Source organism: Bubalus kerabau, chromosome 16 (genome assembly GCF_029407905.1).
Source record: "Bubalus kerabau isolate K-KA32 ecotype Philippines breed swamp buffalo chromosome 16, PCC_UOA_SB_1v2, whole genome shotgun sequence".
NCBI lineage: Eukaryota > Metazoa > Chordata > Mammalia > Artiodactyla > Bovidae > Bubalus > Bubalus kerabau.
Genome location: NC_073639.1, coordinates 21,342,428 through 21,364,441, shown reverse-complemented (window position 1 = coordinate 21,364,441; position 22,014 = coordinate 21,342,428). Strand labels below are relative to the sequence as shown.

At 36.4% G+C, this 22,014-nt stretch overlaps 1 protein-coding gene across 5 annotated transcripts in view; it reads right to left on the bottom strand.

The window, feature by feature from the left end:
* The window catches only part of CLGN (calmegin), a 109,432-nt gene that overhangs the window by 21,533 nt on the left and 65,885 nt on the right, over positions 1 to 22,014 (bottom strand). For all 5 annotated transcript variants that reach the window (XM_055550648.1, XM_055550645.1, XM_055550644.1 and 2 more), the window contains exons 2-7: positions 14,279 to 14,419; positions 11,678 to 11,751; positions 9,907 to 9,965; positions 6,267 to 6,408; positions 2,675 to 2,756; positions 953 to 1,145 (exon numbers count right to left, since the gene is read on the bottom strand). In XM_055550648.1, coding sequence (XP_055406623.1) covers positions 953 to 1,145; positions 2,675 to 2,756; positions 6,267 to 6,408; positions 9,907 to 9,965; positions 11,678 to 11,751; positions 14,279 to 14,410 — 682 coding nt within the window. In that variant the 5' untranslated portion in view covers positions 14,411 to 14,419. The remainder of the gene's footprint in view (positions 1 to 952; positions 1,146 to 2,674; positions 2,757 to 6,266; positions 6,409 to 9,906; positions 9,966 to 11,677; positions 11,752 to 14,278; positions 14,420 to 22,014) is intronic.

The window sequence follows — 22,014 nt, the reverse complement described above, 5'->3', positions numbered from 1 at the left end:
TTCTTCCTTCTGGATTATTTCCTTTGGAAAAATTCCTGAAAGTGGAATTGTGTCCTCTGATATATATATTATCATATTGGTTTTGACTGGGTTTATACAAGGTCTAATTAAAATTCTTTTTTTTTCTGTTCTAGTTATAATTTCTCATTATTTCTATGCTTTAAGAGTTTACCTTACGTTCCCCCAAATGTCCAGTGCTATTTTCCAATTTCAGAGAAAGGTCTTTGATACTAACATTAAAAATAAAATTGGTCTCTGCCTTGGCAGACAAAAAGGAATGTTTCTGTAACTGCAGTTTTGAGGAAGAAAGTTGATACATGTTAGTCTTGGATGGAGTTGTCCTGTTAGGTTCTGACATGCTCAGATTTTAAGAAATCATAGTACCTAACCATCTGTACCTGGAAAGAGGAGAAACTATCCTATATAATGTTCTTCCCAGTCAATGTATACTCAAACTCCTAGCTGCAAAAGTAAAGCTAAGTATGTTAACAGATGGTTGCTGAATGCTTTCCCTTTAACTACCACCCAGGCAGGACCCAACAATGACAACTGCCTATAGAATACAGTCTAATGTTAAGGGTTTCTTCCTCTTTAACCTTATTTTTCGGTTTTCTATTCTGTCAGCATCGCTAATGTCAGGGTACCTAAAATATCCCTTTCCTCTCCTATGTTCCACATGGTATACCTAAACTTAAGATTAGGTCAAATAGAATCACCTTCCCCAGGTTTTCCCGAAGTTTCTTAACTGAAAGCAGTATTGCTTTATGTGATACAGATAACTGTATCTCATATGGCACTTTGCTTTATGCCTGTGCTGTACGTGTGTCTGATTTTCCCAAAAAGATAAATCCTTAACAGAATTACCTTGCTTGCTTCTCCCAAAGCACTTGCCATGAAAATACTGGTAGTCAGCAAATACTTTTAAATTAATGAATGAATTAAAAGGATATACCAAGGGTATAAAGATGAGTCTTCCTGTCTGTGAAGAACCTTTTAAGGTCTACATCTGGAGGTTTAGCATGTTTTTCTTCAAAAACTCCAGTTTTGGGATGTTTATGTCTGAAGATAAAATGAAGTTTATAATCTTCTCCACATTTATCTGGTCCAAACATAATGGTATAGGATGTTTTATCATAGAAATTTTCCTTCAAAGAGAGATGAGTATTAGGATTAGTCCAGAATTGAAACACTTAATGAATTTCTCTATTCTACCCCGTTGGGTAGAGTTCACAAAAATGTATTAAATGCTAATTCACCAAAGAGTTAGTTGACACATTGACAATAAAGGATGTGGAAAAATGACAAGGTTTATTTCAAAACAGATTTTTTTTTCTTAAAATGCACACACTACTTCCATTTTGAAGATGTAGGAGAGAAGCTGGAACCACTTTAACAACATAATAGGCTTTACTCACTCTATATAGATCTGTATTAATATCTTATTAAGAAAATTAAGCATAGAGAAAAACGTACTGTGACTGAAGACTACAGTGCTTACTTAGGCACTACTACTATTCAGTAAGACACCAGAAAGTGGTGCCCTTTAAGCACAAAGTGAAGAACAGACACAGTGACTTGCTCCCTGTTTTACCCCTAGTCATTTCTCTTCGGGATTCCCTGGTGGCTCAGACAGTAAAGAGTCTGCCTGCAATGCGGGACACCTTGGGTTGGGAGGATCCTCTGGAAAAGGAAATGGCAACCCACTCCAGTATTCCTGCCTGGAAAATCCCATGGATTCATTTGGCATGGCCTACTGGTTAAGAGCATGGGATCTGGTGTCAGATACTGAGGTTCAGATCCCACTGTTGCCTTTAAACCAGCTGTGTGTGGCCCTGAGCAAATCTTCCAACCTCCCCATAGTTCTTATTCCATCACCTCTGATGGGGATAGTATGTACCTTATAAGCCTTCTCTAAGGATTAACTGAGTTAACCAGATAAAGTGTTTAGAAAACTACTTGGCATTTGACTTTATCATTGCCACTGTACCTTCAGCTGATTGTCCCTCACAACGCCTAAGAGTTGCACCATAAACTACAAATGGCTTCCCCTTGCCCTTATCTAAGTAAACGAATCCTTTAATGTTTTGTATCCAGGAGTTCTGACAAATATCTCATTAACATTTCATTCATTTTATATTTGTTATATGCAGAAATTCTGACACAGCCTCCTGTGGGAGGATGCTATAAGAAATGTCTCCAAACTTCAAATGGTTCTAATATAACTTGCTTCATTATGAACTTAACATTCTTAAGTTAGTAAATTTTTGCAGACTGCTAACTCCTGAGCTGACCTGCCTTTTTAATTTGATTCTTTGGTCATTTTGTTTTACTGCTTTGCTCCATTATCTTACTTTTCCTAACAAACTTATGATTATTGCTTTGTAAAGAAAATAACTGTAAGCTGATCTCTCGGTCACATTTATAAGCACCAGATTATATTTTATTTTAGAGACTTGGCAACCTTTTTCACATTGCTAAAGATTACAAAACTGATGCCATCAAGTAACACGGCTGTGTATGAAACTTGAAGGCACATGGAAAAGCTCATCTTGGATAAAAATTTTCAAAGTTATTTTTGACTTCAGATGAAAATAAAAATTTCAGTTGTGTCAATTACTCCTTAGAAATGCTTATTAACTTTAATAAGGCTTTTTTAAACATTAAAATATCATACCAGATTCAAATCATCAGTGTCTGCTAGGAGTTTAATGTATGCACCTCCACAATCAATACCATCTTGAAAATTTACTTCATATCTAAATGAAGGGAAAAAGAATCATACTGCTGATAAATAAAAATTACTAATTGCTCTTCAAAATCTAATGTATTACTCTCAATTCATTTAAACACAAACATTTACATTACCAGAAAGCTCACACAAAGTACATCCACAACCTGTGAGGAACAAGAAGAAAGGCCTTTTCCATGAACATCCTTAAAATATTGAAAATAGAATGACTATAAACAACTATAGAAAAGCCAATTAATTTGCTGAAATAAATTTTTTCATCAAAACTGTTTAATTAAGAATAAGATACTTTGATTAAAACTTTTAGCAGGAAACTTCAAGTTAAAATAAGGTACGTACTATACATACTCTTTATAAAGTGAAAAACGAAGACTACGGGGATCACAGTTACAGCACAGGTTTCTAGGAAACTGCTAATGACCTTAGCTATTCAGTTCAATAACTAATTTGTCTTTTAGTTCAGCTACACCTAAACCAGGTTTAAAAAGTTGTACATTTAATTAAATAACCCCAGCAAAGAGATCTTGTAAACCTGGACTATTTCAGATCTTAGCAGCCAGGAGGCAGGGGAAATATAGTGTAACACCTAAAAAAGCGAACTGACATGGCAGTCTTCTCATGGATTTAACAACACTGTAATTCTCATCACAAGTTCTGGTGTCTTGTTTAGGCAATAGACAATCTTACTGAACAATATGTAGAAGAGATTTTCAGTAAATTGGTGAATTATGTGTGACAAAAGTCAATGAGGAAATGGACATCAAAGTGAAAAACAGTGAAAACCAAAAATGTTATGACTGCTTTAATGAATTAAAGCAAAAGCAGATGAGAACCAGAGAAGTAACAGGATATAGTGATAATTTTAATAAAAAAAATATAGTTTAAAATGTTTCTGAAGAGACTTCAGTGACAAAGTAAAACTAGCATACAAAACTTTGACAGTTTGAGCCCAATTAGTAATATGCATTTTATATAGAAAAGAATAGAGAAAATACAGTAAAGTTTTAAGTGATAATCTCTGAGTTGCTGGGTGATTTCCCCTCCTACTTTGTATTCTGCTTTATTTCTCCAGATTTCTACAACAGCGGTTACAAGCAAGCACTCTGGAGTCAGAAAGACCTGAGATTTGTTCTTGATTTTGGTAGGCCCTGGCTCAAGACACATTACTAAAGCTCTGGTCTCCATTTGCTCATCTATCATGAGGGAACACTGCCCATACCTACACCTCTAAGGACTGTTATGCTGACTAGAAGTCGTCCTGCACAGTGATGGGTCAATAAATGCTCAAAAATGTTAGCTTGTTATGATCAGAAGAAAAGTTTTGTTCTTTTTTCACGTCTTAAATCAAGGAGTTTGTTTTCCTCAAGGCCTTATCAATATTTTTATTTTAGCAGTAGCTGATAAACTTTTCCTTCATGAAACATGCCTTTGAAGAGCATGAAGTAAAAGAAATGGTGCATAATGTGAACTAAAGGTAAATATCTGCGACTCTTAAAGCTTTATATAGGTGATCTGAGGGTTCTGGGAAAAGAACTAGAGATAACAATTGTATAAATTGTCTTTATAACTGTAAGACAGTTTTGCTATCTTATTATGCATGGACTTGATCACTATTTCATACGCTGCATACTTCCAGATTTTTCAAATCATTAACTTGTGCCTAGTATAAACAGTTCACAATGAATTCGAGGATCAGTGAAATGTAAGTCATAGAGCTGGACGGACTGCTTGCTGCTAATCTTAAATCACATGAAAAATGAGGACAAATGCCGAGTATATGTTAACCCTCTTCTCTTTAGGGTGCCATTTTCTAAACTGTCCTATGAAATAGTAATTATTGTTTAGGGTGGAAAAAACTTCTGTGGCCAAATATGTTTGGGAAACACAATGTTCAAATTAAGAACAGGTTTTTTATGTAGAACTCTCAAAATCTTTAATGGGCAAATATGCTTCCTTATCTTTAAGGTTCAGATATTCTTAGTTTCTAAAACGTATATGACCATATAATGCATATTAATAAATACATAATTTAGGAAAAGCAGTTTTAAAGTTATGTCTTAAATAGTTCATATTTATGAGTTATACTATATTTATAGTATTTATAATAGTTATAAATAGTATATAATAGTTTTTACAGTATTTATAATAGTTAATACAAAATTTATTTTATCTATACTATTTCATTTTACATTATCCTTCTTTGAATTGTTTTCAAGCATATCAAAGACCACTATTCAATTCTTTTTGATTCTCCTTTACTTTTTTCAGTTCACAATTGCTTTAATAATTTTTTAGACTTACTATCTTTGCTTCCAGTCTTGTAAACTATCTTTCACTTACTTGCCTAGCAGTGATTTATACTTTCTGAAAATACCAAACTTGATTCATTTTACTCTGGAGAAATTAAATTTTGTATTATTTTCCTTTAACCTTTCATTTAAGCCACAAAATATTAAAATAGAAAATTATATTCACCTAAATTCAACTGAATAAGATTACTTTCAAATTTTCAAGAAGAAATAAATACAAAACTCTGAATAATGCCATAATATCAAGCTCAAATATTAAATCCCAGCAAATACTTATGGTAATATTCTTCATTTGTTTAAATAGTTGTATACTCTTTTGACATTTGATATTTTAAATTTCTTGAAATAACAATGCAACTAAATCAAAGCATCAGAGCCAAAAAATTAAACCAATTGTACCAAATGCCATATTGTTTTACATTTTTAAAACACAAAATGGCATTTTAATTATAACACACAGGCAGATATTTAACATGCTAACAAAAAGTTTAAAACAAATTTATAGTTAGTAAGCTTATAGTTAGTAGTACTTCTTATGCTGTAATTAACTTTGGACAGCCCAATCTTCCAATATAAGATAGAAAATAACATTTCTACATTTCCTTTTCATTGTTTTTAATATTAATTTCATTTGTTTTGTAACTGTATTTGTACAGATCTATTTTGGATTTATACCAGTATAGGTGAAACAAGCTTGAGGAATTAATACTTGATTTTACAATAGTTACACATGCAAGTAATACCACAAAACTAGTGTATGTCATATTTTGAGGGAGGGGAGAGGAAGACTCTATGAGAACACAGACCTTGAAAAGGGCATTTCCTCTTTAAAACAAATTTTCTGCCTTTGAACCTTATCACTGGTTCAACAGCAATATTTATAGTTCTATTTAAAATATATTGAAGTTAATATAGCTCAACAGCAAGTCAATTTTAAGTAAAGAGTTCAAACAAAAATGATGATTTTAATATGCACTATATTCTGGTGGAATATTGCATATTATAGCAAATGTTATATTAATATAATTTTGCAACAAATCTCTGTTTCATTCAAAACCTCAGGGTGTTTGTGCATATACACACATTGTGTATTTAAATAAATGAAATGGGAAAGGGAAATCTGAATTTTTATACCCATATTCAGAAGCCAAATTATACAAAACTAAAATAAATGTTAGAAAAAGTATTCAAAACATAATAAAACTCACTGAACTACCAGAGGTTTATCAGCAAAGATGAAGGGTTTTGCTAACACAGCAGATATTGCATGATGCTTTGCTCTAGATTTCAACACCAGTCCTCGATCACCAGGTATTCGATTTTCTTTCAATTCTTCTATTTCCCATCTTCCTAAAATACAAAACCAAGCAAGTTAAACTAAAACCAAAAACACTGACTTAAAAATTATCAGAAATGGTAACCAATAAGATTTTTCCATGAAGGCTGATTTTGGAAAAATAAAATCCCATCTTAAATCAGGAACTAGTACCTGCACTTGTATGTATGTCTGCTCTCTTTTTTCTCCTAAAATTGTGGGGACTATTGGGTTGGCCAAAAACATTCAGGTGTTTCTGTAACCTCTTATGGAAAAAGCCAAATGAACTTCTTGACCAACTCACTAATAAACAACAGATATTAGAGCATTTAATTAAAGGACCTCCAAAGCTGGTTTAGTTTGGATTTCTCTGAAAGACTGTAATCACTGAAACCACAGAAATTGTTTGTCTCATAGGGTCTCATTGTATTTTTAAAATGAGTTATTTTTAAATGACACAGGAGACAAAATACCTCTTTAACACAAAATGAGTTTGCCTCAGTCTATGTATTTTGAAATTCATGGTGTCATCAACTACTTTGCTTACTTTGCAGAAGTTATTGTAGTGATTTAAATTTTATTTTAAAAATTGTATGCCCAAAGAACACAAATTGCAGTTACCCTTTCTGAGCTAAGCCAATCAGTTCTCAGAACTTTTGGCCAAGCAAGTCCTATAAGCTGGATTAGCACTAGGCTGCAGCAGAGCAACGCTGAGCGAGGCCCCGTCTGGGCTGGAAGTGTCCCCACCTTAGATCAGGAAGCTCCTGCGATTATATCATGGGATGCATACAATACAAAGATGGATGGGTCATCTGTTGCCTCAAAGTTGTGGGCTAGACTTTCCTCCTTTTAAAACAGTAAATAACTAATTTATATTAGTTTGTATAAAACATTCCAGTTTTGAAAATTAGATGTATTGCCTATTCCAAGAAAATTCAGTGAACACTGGCTATTTTCCGGAATTGTGACAACATGAAATATGGGCACTTCTGAATTTACCAATGCACTTTATATACATTTTTTTCTTTCTAAAAAACAACAGGACAAGAACCTGAACAGTCTCACTAGTCAGAGAGGGATGTTTTGGGGTCTATCATTGTGCACACTTTCTTGGGCTTTCAAAAATTCATTTTTTCAACTTTTCAGGTTTGTTTTCCTTTTTGTCCCCCAACTTGGATATACTAAACTTTTCTTAAAAAGGTGAATTCATTTTCTTTTCTCACACTGATGAGCAACTGTATTATCACTACTAACCTTTGGCTTGACCAAATCACAAAGGCCTTCTTTTAAGAAGTAACAACTATATCTTTAGGGATTTTAGGATATTGATAGTAAAGGAATTTTTAAAACTACGTTGTCTTTCTTTTGTAATTACGTGCATACATTTATCAGCCATGAAAACGTACTCTCTAAAAGTACTACTTTAATTTTAGAAAACCTGTGACAAGGTGATTATTCCTCAAGGACAAGAAGCTTTTCCTAACTTCAAATCAGTAGTAACTTTTCATTAACCAATCTTTACTCAAGGCCAGGCAATGTGAACTCTGATTTAAGTAAAATCTAGAAAAGAATTCAAACAATTTTATAAGATAGCCTGAAAATTAGTCACTTAAAGAACTGGTGATTATTTAAACAGCTATATTTTTATTAATAACTTGATCTGACAATTTAAATAAGTCTCCCTCAAATGCAAACCCTGTTCTCCAGCATATAATGTTTCTCACAGATTGCTCCTGAAAATCTAACAATTAGTTTTACTCAAGGGGCACTTGACAGAAGCTGTGATTAATTACTGTTGCTGCTGCTAAGTCGCTTCAGTCGTGTCTGACTCTGTGCGACCCCATAAACGGCAGTCCACCAGGCTCCCCCATCCCTGGGATTCTCCAGGCAAGAACACTGTAGTGGGTTGCCATTTCCTTCTCCAATGCATGAAAGTGAAAAGTGAAAGTGAAGTCGCTCAGTCGTGTCTGACTCTTCGCGACCCCATGGACTGCAGCCTACCAGGCTCCTCCATCCATGGGATTTTCCAGGCAAGAGCACTGGAGTGGGGTGCCATTGCCTCCTCCGGTTATTAATGACTATAAATACTAAATATTCCTGCAAAGAAATTGATACTGGTCTCAACTAACCACTATATAAAAGACATTGCTAACATTTATATACAAAATGCCACTTTCAGGACCTGAATCTTTAATAAGAGATTCTGTATTTTTCAAAGGTGCTTTTCAAGAAATTGAAAAGTCAACCAACCATACCAAATCTAATATGCTAAAAAATTTTGTGGATAATTATGTTTAATAAGACTATGGACCAAACTTAGGTGTTGTTAGTAAGCTCATTTTTCGCTTGCTTGCTTGAGTTCTAATTTTAAGCTGAGGCAAAAACTCATTTAAGCACTAAGAGTCATTCTGTCCAGACTTAAACTCACTTCTAAAATAGACCATAACCTAATTTTGGGAAAATTCCATCAGTGGATACTTCTAGAATAAAAACATACAGCGTACATCTACCCAATGTTGTTCTAAAAAACTGTAAAGTAAGCTAAACATAGATGTTTTAAGTCAAGCATTCTGTTTGATGGCATGTATTTCTGTGGGTATTATTTTAGGTACAGTTCTATCTCTGCAAATACTGCTTCTTTGAGGGCAGTCATTCTCTTCTCTAAACGAATTCAGATGACTAAACTCAGTGTTGTTTGTTCTGTGCGTATGGCAGAGTTCCTTCTGGAGTTGAGAAGCAGATGTACTAGGATGGAGAACACAGCACGGACGACACGCAGGTGTGATCTGTATCTCACACTAACAGACACTACGGAGAGGGAGAGGGAAGGAGACAGCTGGCCTCCTACACGTGCTGTTATCTGTTCTCTTGTTATTCTCATGTAACTCCTACTGGGATCTGAATGGGAGGTCACATCCTTATGGATCTTAGGTGGTCTGTGAGAGAGGAAATTCAATCCTGCTTTACGATTTAACAACTGAGGAGACTGGTTTTAGACTAACAGGAGCAAGAAATTCTTTCATCATACTCCAGGAGAGTCCTGTTAAGGAAGAAAAGATGACCCTTGCTAATAGGACTTTTCTTTCTAAGGGTAAGCCTGAAGATAACCTATCAGAGATACGTTATGGGCCTGGAGACGGCGGCTCCAGGAGCAGCCACATTTCCTGTAGCTCTCATAAACGCCCCCTGTCTTGCACCCGCTAGGAGGATCATGCCATGAGTTACAACTTAACTGAAGTGGGCCTACGCTTGAGATGAAACAGTAGAGAACAGCAGTAGCCTGGGAAATCTGCAAAAGACTAATTGCAGGGAGTGAAAATTCAACTGTTTAGAGTTAGAAACCTGGATGGTGGCTTAAGTATGGATTACTTGGACTTCCAGAAATACTAGAAAGGAGACAAAAAAACTGAACATTTATTGTGAAGCAGGATGGATCCTGAGGCCCCATATATATATTTAACAGAAATATAGTCTCAAAAGCTCATGCACTCTTGGTCATCCTTGTTATGTTGAATATTTAAATAATACTGTACCATCATATATAGAAATCTCCGCATCTATATCATCTTTCTTTGCTTTTGATAATACCCACCTATAAATAAAATCAAAAGAAATATATATCATTTAAAAGAAAACTAACAATTTATAGATACAATGTGTATCAGAAATACAATAAAAGATTATCCAATAGTCCCTTTTCACCCTAGAGGCTAAATAAGGATGTCTATATACTATCTTGCAAAGAAAGTGAAAGTTGCTCAGTCGTGTCCGACTCTTTGTGACCCTAACTGCTGCTGCTGCTACTAAGTCGCTTCAGTCCTGTCCGACTCTGTGCGATCCCATAGACGGGAGCCCACCAGGCTCCCCTGTCCCTGGGATTCTCCAGGCAAGAATACTGGAGTGGGTTGCCATTTCCTTCTCCAATGCATGAGAGTGAAAAGTGAAAGTGAAGTCACTCAGTCGTGTCTGACTCTTAGCGACCCCATGGACTGCAGGCTCCTCTGTCCATGGGATTTTCCAGGCAAGAGTACTGGAGTGGGGGACCCTATGGACCATATAATCCATGGAATTCTCCAGGCCAGAATACTGGAGTGGGTAACCTTTCCCTTCTCCATGGGATCTTCCCAACCTAGGGATTGAATCCAGGTCTCCCACACTGCGGGCAGATTCTCTACCAGCTGAGCTGCAAGGGAAGCCCAAGAATACTGGAGTGATTAGCTTATCCCTTCTCCAGTGGTTCTTCCCATCCCAACAATCAATCCAGGGGTCTCCTACATTGCAGGCACATTCTTTACCAACTGAGCTATCAGGGAAGCCCAACTATCTTGCAAAACTAGAGTTAAATTAAATTTGGAATCTGCAATTTATTTGCTGTATGATCATAGGTGAGCTTCCCTGGTAGCTCAGTGGTAAAGAACCTGCCTGCAATGCAGAAGACGCAGGTTTGATCCCTGGAGAAGGGAATGGCAACCCATTCCAGAATTCCTGCCTAGGAAATTCCACAGATGGTGAAGTCTGGTAGACTACAATCTTTGGGGTCACAAAACAGTCAGACAGAACTTAGTGACTGCTGCTGCTAAGTCGCCTCAGTCGTGTCCGACTCTGTGCAACCCCAGGGAGGGCAGCCCACTAGGCTCCTCTGTCCCTGGGATTCTCCAGGCAAGAACACTGGAGTGGGTTGCCATTTCCTTCTCCAATGCATGAAAGTGAAAAGTGAAAGTGAAGTCACTCAGTCGTGCCCGACTCAGCGACCCCATGGACTGGAGCCTACCAGGCTCCTCCATCCATGGGATTTTCCAGGCAAGAGTATTGGAGTGGGGTGCCATTGCCTTCTCTGAACTTAGTGACTAAACAACAGCAATGATCATAGGTAAGGTACACTAAGCCTCAGTTTCTTCACTGGTAAAAGGCAGATAAAGACAGTTCTTACCTACATGGAATATAATAATCAACAGAGAGTAATCTTTATTTTCTTTATCATTATTTAGGGTGAAACATTAGCTTGAATTTGTCATCTGAAATTAAACTATTAATATTTGTCCTAAGGAATGAAGAAATGCTCTAAGTTTTTACTTTATATTCATAATTTATATATATTCTTTGTACAAATAAATAACAATTCAAATTAAACATTTCTATCAATAATGAAAATGTGTTAAGGTGCTAATTTACCTTAACTAGAACATTAACTTTTTTTTTTTTTTTTACAGTTGTGTGGTAGAGGCAATTTTCAGAGATTAACAACCAATAATTTCAAAAAAGCTAATCAAATCAAGGAAAAAATTCTCCTGAATGAATACTTACCCAGCCAGCCTTCCACTATCAAAAGTTTCTGTAAAATACACTTCTCCTACAGGTTGAGGTGTCTTATATTTAATCTAGAAAACAGATTTTAAAAATCTAAAGTTATTCACCTTCACAAATACTTTAATTAAACAATCTCATTAATTAAGAACCTAGTATGGAATGCACATATAGGTAATAGAGATAGTAGGTTACATGGTCTCCTCAAAACGTTATATCCTACTGGTAATAACATACAGAACATAAGAGATACATGATGGAAAAAAACACTCTATGCAAACAGAATACACTGACTCCCTCTAACACAGGAGGGATGGGAGGAAGTACTTACCCAAGGTCTCATAATGCAGTGGACAAGGCCTTGAAAGGATTCTAACAGGTGACAGTATTTGGGGATAAAAATTATTAGAAGCAAAAGAAATAGCATGATCATAAACGTATAAGATGAAAAATTTAATAAGCACATAGGTTAGTTTAAAATTAATTCCTGGGCTTCCCTGGTAGCTCAGTGGTAAAGAATCTACCTGCCAATGCAGAAGACACAGGTTTGATCCCTGATCTAGGAAGATCCCACATGCCACATGTGAACCACAACTATTAAGCATGTGCTCTAGAGTCTTAGTGAGAAGGCGACGGCACCCCACTCCAGTACTCTTGCCTGAAAAATCCCATGGGTGGAGGAGCCTGGCAGACTGCAGTCCATGGGGTTGCTACGAGTTGGACGTGACTGAGCGACTTCACTTTCACTTCTAGAGCCTTGGAGCCACAACTGCTGAGCCTATGTGCCTCAGTTACTTAAGCCCACGTCCCCTAGAGCCGTGCTCCACAACAAAAGCAGCCTCTATAATGAGAAAGCCACACCCTGCAACTAGAGAAGAGCCTGCTTAGCAATGAAGACCCAACTTTCACTGTCCTTAGCCTTCCCTAATAGCATACTTTCTACTCAAGGGAGGAAAATCAGTACTTAAACAAAATCCCAGATACTTCTACAGGGTCAAGATTCTGCTACCCAAATTGCCCATCTCCTATGAAGTTTAATGAATTACAACTTTACTGTTCTCTATATTTTTATGCATTGGCAAAAATGGGCCAATATACTTTATTCATACTTTACCATTCCTAGAATTTTCATGCTATAAAATTAGAAGCATCAAAAATTGTTCTCTCCCATTTCTTACCATCTTTTCAAATTATCATCAAATATAGTTAAGAGTCACGGGCTTTCCTGGTAGCTCAGCTGGTAAAGAATCTGCCTTGCAACGCAAGAGACCTTGCTTCAATTCCTGAGTCGGGAAGTTCCCCTGCAGAAGGGATAGGCTACCCACCCCAGGATTCTTGGGCTTCCCTGGTGGCTCAGATGGTACAGAATCCATCTGCAATGTGGGAGACCTGGGTTCTATCCCTAGGTTGGGAAGATCCCCTGGAGGAGGGCATGGCAACCCACTCTAGTATTCTTGCCTGGAGAATTCCCATGGACAGAGGAGCCTGGCTGACTACACAGTCCATGGGGTCACACACATACACAAAAAGTCAGACATGACTGAGTGACTAAGCACAGCACACAGTTAAGAGTCACAGGTATCTGGCAATTTCTTTAAAGTATTAACCTACCAAAGCCCTCATAGTAGCTGTATCTTAAGTCAGCCATAAGCACTTTGATTACTACTTACTTTCTTTGGATCACAGAACCAGATTTTAAAGAAATTTAAAATTTTAAGTTTGAAGCTTGTGGAGCTTCAAACTTAACAGGAGAAAGAATATTCACCTTGAACAGCTAAGCAACACATGCATTTGCAAATTAAAAGAAAATTCTAAAAAGAGATTTATAACAACTTGGCCAATTCATGTTGATGTATGGCTATAGCCATCACAATATTGTAAAGTAATTATTCTCCAATTAAAATAAATAAATACATTAAAAAAACTATGTATTATTCTTCTCAGCCCTTTAAATAGCAGCCAGCAGACCATAATTCATATTTTCTTACCAAAAATATTTCTGAAAAAATTTTGATTGTCCCAATATTAGATATGAATATTCCTCAATGTGAAAGTTCTTATGGATTGTCAAGAGTACACAAAAACCTCTAAAAACTTTTTCAGACTCCTGTCAGTCACCACCTCAAAACACACATCTTCATGCTGAGACCAAAACAGTGGGAGCCTTACTAAATGCCTATTTCATCATCACTCTCCTTTCTAATTCATCCTCCTATTCAGCATTTCTTTCCTCAGAGAAATGAAAAAAACACCATTTTCTCTAATTTTTGAAGAACTGAAAATTACTACCTTTTCTTTTATCTGAAAAGAGTTAAAGTAGTTAGTCCTCTTTAGCTAGTAATGAACTCCTAGTTTGATCATAAAAATCTTTCCCATACTTATCTGGTAATAATACTGTGCTAGGCTCCATGCACAAATTTCTGTAGCACATGGGCACCCTAAAAAACACAGCAACAAATAGCTCGGAAAAGGCAATGTTTTTTTTTTTCCTATTTATTTAGAAACTAAAGGCTATTCCAATTGAAAGGAATCCTAAGAAATTAGTCAGCCTTATGTATCATGTAAAGGAATAATGGATAGCTTGGTTCTCAATAACCTTACCTCTGAGGAGAGTTCATCAGTCTCTTCTGAATTTTCATGAAAGTCTTCCATCTCAACACTATCATCCATAAATTCTGCATTAATTGAGATGAAAAGAAGACCCAAACATAGCCAAAAGCCTTGGAAACGCATATTGATTATCTGTGAAAGTGACAGTAATCAGTAAAAATAAAACAAAGTCGTGAAAAATAAGTGTAAGTATATTTACCAAGAAATAAGTCCTCCTTTAATACCCTTTTCTAGGATGGTTTTTAAAACAAATCATTACCAAACTTACTTAAATTATGCCTTCAACAAGTGCTTACTACAAACTTCAAAATCCCATAGGCATCTACAGCTGAAGGCTTGCCTTGTAAAGCAAAGAGCCAATGGCACAAACCTAAAGATACAGAAGTGACCACCAAACTCATATGTTTTTAAAAAAAAAAGGATTGTGATTCCTAAATGTTCACTCAAGTTACTTTTTTATTATAATGTCGCTTAAGTGTATATAAACATACAATTGGAAATTTTATAACTGTAAAGCCAAAATACATTTATATGTAAACACCCAAAAAAGAAAAGAAAAACAATTTTACCACAACTGAAAGTGACAGCCTTTTACTGAAAACAAATTACAGCTGAAAATTCAAATAAATACAGGACTTACTGCAATCAGGCTGACTGCTGTGAATGAAGTTCTTTTGCATTTATCATCCCTGGAACACTATGATGATTCAATTACATACATAACCACTTCTCCACTCAAAAGCTCCAAAACCTCTGTTCCTTATAAGATTAATTGAGATGCTGCTGCTGCTGCTGCTAAGTCGCTTCAGTCATGTCCGACTCTGTGCGACCCCAGAGACAGCAGCCCACCAGGCTCCCCGGTCCCTGGGATTCTCCAGGCAAGAGCACTGGAGTGGGTTGCCACTGCCTTCTCCAATGCATGAAAGCGAAAAGTGAAAGTGAAGTCGCTCAGTTGTGTCCGACTCCTAGCGACCCCATGGACTGCAGCCCACTAGGCTTCTCTGTCCATGGGATTTGCCAGGCAAGAGTACTGGAGTGGGTTGCCATTGCCTTCTCCGAATTGAGATGAGTGGAAGACAAATATTACTTGACTGCCTCTTGGCAGAAATATGTAATTTACATAATTACACCCTCCTCTTTCCCATTAGCATGTTAAAAATTCAGGGTTTATTTTTTGGTACCAGTGGACTTTTAAACAAGTAAATATGAATAATGAAATAGTGTGGCAATATTGATTAGGAGATGGTCAGTCATTCAGATGATCCAGGGTATAGTTATACTACCATCAACATGAAAGAGTTTCTATTTAAAAAGTATATTCTGAGAGAACTCTTAACTCCTGCAGAACATATTTATAGACCTACATGGGTCTGCCTAAGAAACACTGAATTTATGACACAGCACTCTACACCCACAAGAATGGCGATAACCAAAGAGAGACAACAACAAGTGTTGGGAGGATGCGGACAAACTGAAATCCTCATACATTGCTGGCAGGAATACAAAATGAGCTTGGAAAACAGGAGGGCAGTTCTTCAAAATGTTAAAAACAGAATTACCTTATGATTCAGCAATTCTACTCCTCTAACCCAAAAGAAATGAAAAGAGATGTCCAAACAAAACCTTGGAATAGAAATGCTTAATGCGAAGAGTTGACTCACTGGAAAAGACTCTGATGCTGGGAGGGATTGGGGGCAGGAGGAGAAGGGGACGACAGAGGATGAGATGGCTGGATGGCATCACTGACTCGATGGACATGAGTCTGAGTGAACTCCGGGAGTTGGTGATGGACAGGGAGGCCTGGTGTGCTGCGATTCATGGGGTCGCAAAGAGTCGGACACGACTGAGCGACTGAACTGAACTGAACTGAATGATAATGATAGCCAAATAATGATGGTTGTTAATGCCAAAAAAGTGTAAACAACCCAAAAGTTCATCAACAGATGAATGGATAAACAAAATGTGGAATATTCAAACTGGAAGATTATCTAACAATGTAACAGAATGGAGTACTGAAGTGTTACAAGATAGATGAATCTCAAAAACATTATGCTCAGTGAAAGAAGTCAGTCATAAAAAACCATGTATTGTATGACCTCATTTAAATAGGCAAACCCATAGAATCAGAAAATAGATTAGTAACTGCCTAAGGAAAGGAGTGGGAAGAAAGGGTTAATTGCTACAAGGTTTCTTTTGAGGGTAAGGAAAGTGTTCTAAAATTGGAATACGGTAATGGCTGTGTAACTCTAAATATGTTAAAACTCACTGAACTGTACTCATTAAACAGGTCAACTTGTAGGTATCCAAATAATACATCAATAAAGTTGTGTTTTAAAAAAAGAAACATCAGACTATAAAAAGCGTTCTTCCATCGGGTTAGCTCAAATAACCCTTTTTAATAAGAGCAAAACTTAACATGAATGTATGGGCCAGTTAGCTTTACTTTCTTCTAAAGGCTACCGACTACAACTTTAAAGTCTACTTTGAAAATGCATCTTTTAAAAAAAAATGAACATTCTATATGAAAAGATGTATTAAGATCACCATTTTTATGGAAAAGAATACAAAAATGATGTATACTACTCACAATTTAACTGGAAGAGTGTAACCTCTCTAGTCATAAAAAAGGTTAACTGAGATAGAAAGCAAATGTAAAGGGATCGATTTGAACTCAATAACAGGAAGGTACAGATTTTTTAAATTTTCATTTACTGGCACAGAAATGAGTACAGTTGCAAACTGCTTATCAATTGTTAATAACCCTAAAAGCTTCATTGCTCTAAAAATTAAAGAGCTTTCCATGGCTTATACAGTGTAGTAAAAAGGTGTTCTTCTTGACGCTATCAGTAACATTTGAGTAAATAGAAATGCATAAAATGAACAACAGCAGTAATAATGAACACTAATATTATTTTAGCCCCATATCTTCTCCTTCAAAATGAATGCACACTTTAGTTTAATAATTAATTTGCTGAAACCATTTAGGTTATTACAGAGTATTGAGCAGAGTTCCCTGTGCTATACAGTAGATCCTGAGAGTCCCTTGGACTGCAAGGAGATCCAACCAGTCCATTCTGAAGGAGATCAGCCCTGGGATTTCTTTGGAAGGAATGATGCTAAAGCTGAAATTCCAGTACTTTGGCCACCTCATGCGAAGAGTTGACTCATTGGAAAAGACTCCGATGCTGGGAGGGATTGGGGGCAGGAGGAGAAGGGGACGACAGAAGATGAGATGGCTGGATGGCATCACTGACTCGACGGATGTGAGTCTGAGTGAACTCCGGGAGTTGGTGATGGACAGGGAGGCCTGGCGTGCTGTGATTCATGGGGTCGCAAAGAGTCGGACACGACTGAGTGACTGATCTGATCTGATTTGATTTTAAATATAAATAATGTCTACTATTTGTTTTCTATATCACAGTTCTTCCTAACTTTCCTTCAGAAACAGTTGCCAAAGCTTCAGGAAAAAATTTTAAAAACCCTTTATCTGGAAAGTTTGTTTCTTCTCTAAAGTTCTATGACTATAATCACTCATTTGCATAAAAGAACTAGCTAATTTAATCTTTGCAGCCCAGGACATCACTATGAAAGGCATTATTACTCCCAATCTACAAACTGAAAACTGAAAGATTAAAAACCTGATCAAATTCTTGTAACTGGAAATGTGAGACAAGGAGAGAATCCAAAACTTTACATTATACCATGCTACTTCTTATTTTAATCTTACCCACTGCATTATTATATGTTCCTTTTTCTAGCTTTGGGTTTTTCTAGTTCCTTAAGGTGCAAAGTTAGGTTGTTACTGTAAGATCTTTCTTTTTTAATGTAACTGTTCACAGCCATAAATTTCCCTCTAAGCACTGCTTTCACTCTATACCATAAGTTTTCGTCTGCTTTCTTTTGTTTGTTTGTTGTTTCATTTATCTCAAGATCTTTTCCAATTTCCTTGTGATTTCTTTTTTGACCCTTTGGTTGTTTAAAAGTGTATTGTTTAATTGTCACATATTTGTGGATTTTTTTCCCTGCTTTCCCTCTGCTACTGATTTTGAGTTTCATCACAATGCAACTGGAAAAGATAACCCTGAATCTTTTCCAGTTTAAACAAACTCTTAAAAATTTGTTAAGATTTGTTTTGTGGCATAACATATGGTCTATCCTAGAGAATATCCTGTGTGCACTTAAGAAAAATATGTATTTTTATCAATACTCATCAGGGATATTGGTCTGTAGTCTTCTTAGTGTCTTTGTCTGCCTTTGGCGTCAAGGGTAAGGCTACCCTCATAGAGTGAGTTTGGAAGTATTTCCTCCTGTTCAATTTTCTGGAAGAGTTGGAGAAAGACTGGCATTAATTTTTCTTTCTGCTATTGTTAGGTAAAGTGTTTTGTGTATATGTATTAAATGCCAACTGCTCTGTAGTGTTAGTCCTCTTCTAATTTCTTACTGAGCTATACAGTTGTCCTAAGATATACAGGATTAGTAAAGCAAGAATTTGTTTATATGGTATAAACACAGAACTTCTAGTGCTGATGCTGCCCCCTTCCCTCCTTACAAATGTATAAAATATAAAAGCCCAGGGTTCTAAGCTTCCTGTGTATTCCTCACTTCATACAGGTTGTTGAAATCACAAAATATTTGTGAAGAAAGCAAGCAATGGAGAAGCACATCCATTTGCATATATCTTTGGCCTCCTGTATGTTCTCTGCATTGCCTCTGGGCTGGTTCAACAACAAAGTGAAGTATAAGTTAACTGGCCAAGTATGAGATACCTGGGAGAGATTTCTGGCTGATCGCCGCAGATGTTTTCTTTTTTCCCCAGGAGACGTAACTATACTGTGTTTTTTCTAGAGTTAAGCATGACTCAGGTGAATGGAGTTAGATGAGACCCAGGAAAGCCTGAGTATAAAAGCCTGGAAGCCAGGACAGCCAATGATACAAACTCTAGCAGGCTCAAGACCCAAGCAGAGCCAGTGTTTCACTTCAAGTCCAAGGGCAGGGGAAAAAACTGAAGTCCCAGCTCAGCCTGCTAGGCAGGAGGAAGTCCCTCTTCCTCACTGGAGTATCAGCTTTATTGTCCTATTCTGGCCTTCCACTGATTGGATAAGGCCACTCACCTAGGGGAAGGGCAATCTGCTCTACTCAGCCTACCATTCAGATGTTAATCATCCAAAAACACTCTCACAAACACACCTAAAATAATATTTGAGCAAATATCTGGGTATCCTGGGGTTCAATCAAGTAGATACACACAATTAACTATCACAGCCATCTACTTCCTAGGACATCGGCAACCAGAAATCATGTTAGGTCCCTGGGATTTTTTTACTTTATTATTTGAGCATTACCTTAACTAACACATACTGTTAACTGAAACTGGGTATATTTTTCTAAATCACAAGGACTTAGAAACAATGAAAATACCTCAGGAAATACAGCAAAAAGTGGGGAAAGAATCATAATAGCAGAAATAATAGTTGAAAATACAACTTTCTAATGATTTAGGCAAATAACTACAGTGTTTCAAGAATTCTGGATCTGATCCTATAAAATTCAGAAACTACTGAAGATGTGAGAGTAGTGAAGTGATCAGAGCTGAAATCCAGGATATGTAAATATTGTTTGGTTTTAGTAGTTATAGAAAGAATAAACTAAATCTGCACTGGGCTCTTTTAAAACATAGCTACACACTAAAGTTAAAGTGGACCAAACAGCATCATTTTCAAAATAATGGTTATATAAACATTATAATGATACATTCATGTATTTATTGAGGATTTATAGTACTTCTACATAGTTCCAAAGTGAGGAAATTTGCAACAACAAAAAACATACAAAAATATAAGCTCACTGACAGCCAGAATTCTCATTTCTGTATTCACAGTGCTAGCCAAAGAGTGCCAGTGCATGATAAACAGAGACATATTTATGTTCACAGAATGAATGAATGCAAAAATGACAGGAAAAAATGTTACCGGGGAAGATAAATAGATGTTACTAAGCAACCAACTAGAATGCCTTTATTGTTGCAGCAGCACGGCAACCGTAAATTTAGCAAAAAGATTTCTAGGCAATTAGGGGAAGGCCAGAAATAAAATGAAGGAGTTTCACTGTCTATAAAAGTCTACAAGATCCTTGGAGGAAAAATCCTTTTTTAGAATTTAACTTCTAGAAAAATTCATGGGTTGAAACCTTATATATAGTAGATGTTTTAAACTATGGTTTTATGAGACAGAAATGGTCATGTCAATGCTTCCAACACTGGCCCTCTGAAGTCTTTTAGAACATTGTTAAAACGTAACACAAAGTATTCCTATAAATAAAGGAGATAATAATTTAGAAACTTTGCAGTTTTATGCTCTAGTTTAATATGGGGAAATTAAACATATTATTTAACTCTATTCTACATCTATGAAGAAACACCTCATTGTGAGGTATTTCAGAATCTTGCTACAGACATCCTGCATGTTAACAACTCAGTTCATAACTTACTAGAAAAGATAGTAAAAAAAAATTAGATGAAAACAGTGTTACCACGTCATAAAAAAAAAACTGGACAAATTTTCACCAAAATTAAAGGGTATTTTTGGAATTATCTGGCTATGGTGCATATAGTTCACTTTGAAGCATCACAAATAAGGTGGAGAGATAGGTAATGCTGCTGCTAAGTCACTTCAGTTGTGTCCGACTCTGTGCGACCCCATAGACAGCAGCCCGCCAGGCTCCTCTGTCCCTGAGATTCTCCAGGCAAGAACACTGGAGTGGGTTGATAGTGGCATCTTACAGAGGCAGCCTTCTTCCAAAGAAGTTGCAAGACTCCATTTGAAATGCAGAAACTTTCTCAAAGAAGCATGCTTCAGAATAAGTCACACCTGGGATTTATAAATTTTGTAATAGCTAATGTTTCCAGAAATTCAAGAGAGGTTATTCAGTAGATTTAAAAAAAAAAAATTCATCATTCATGAATTCATTTAACAAATACTATGGTTGTCAATTATATGACAGGCATGATGTTAGAATAACTTACTGAACTTACAGTAATTAGCAAAACATATGGCCCCTGACTGCAAAGAGCTTATAGTTTGGGATGGAAAGCAGATGTTAAACAAATAACCCAGGTATAACACGTAGTAAATTGTGACAAGTGACCGACTAGTAAGGACTTTGTAAGAGTTGGTAGTCGGGGAACTAAATTTGCATGGTAGAGAAAGCTTCCTTGAGAAAGCTACATTCAAACTGAGGTACAAAGGTTAGAAAGGACCAATTTCCCCAGGCCATGGGCAAAGGAAGAACTGAAAAGAGAAGAGTGGAACGAGGAGAACAGGAAGTGCTGTTTGAGTACACACTGTTCAGGCGTATGAATTCCAATCCTTACAGCTACTCTCTGATGAAGGTACTGGTACCGCATCCTACATAAGGAAAGCAAGACTCAAGGAAGCAACTTACTCAAGAATACAGAAAGCTACTAAATAGCAAAGGTAAGACCCAAAGTTATAATAGGTATAGCTTCAAACTCTATATTCATTTCGTTAAAGCTCTAAAGTTAGAAGGTTTAACTATTTAGCTCATTAAATGGCCTATAAATTGAGGCTCTAGGCCTATATATACAAGGTTAAGTATTTTTTTTAATATGTTCCATACTTTAGACATCCATTCCAGTTTCTGTGGGCTTCATATTCTAAAAGTCATATTTTGATGTCTATCCAAACTATAATTTATACACACAAATCTAG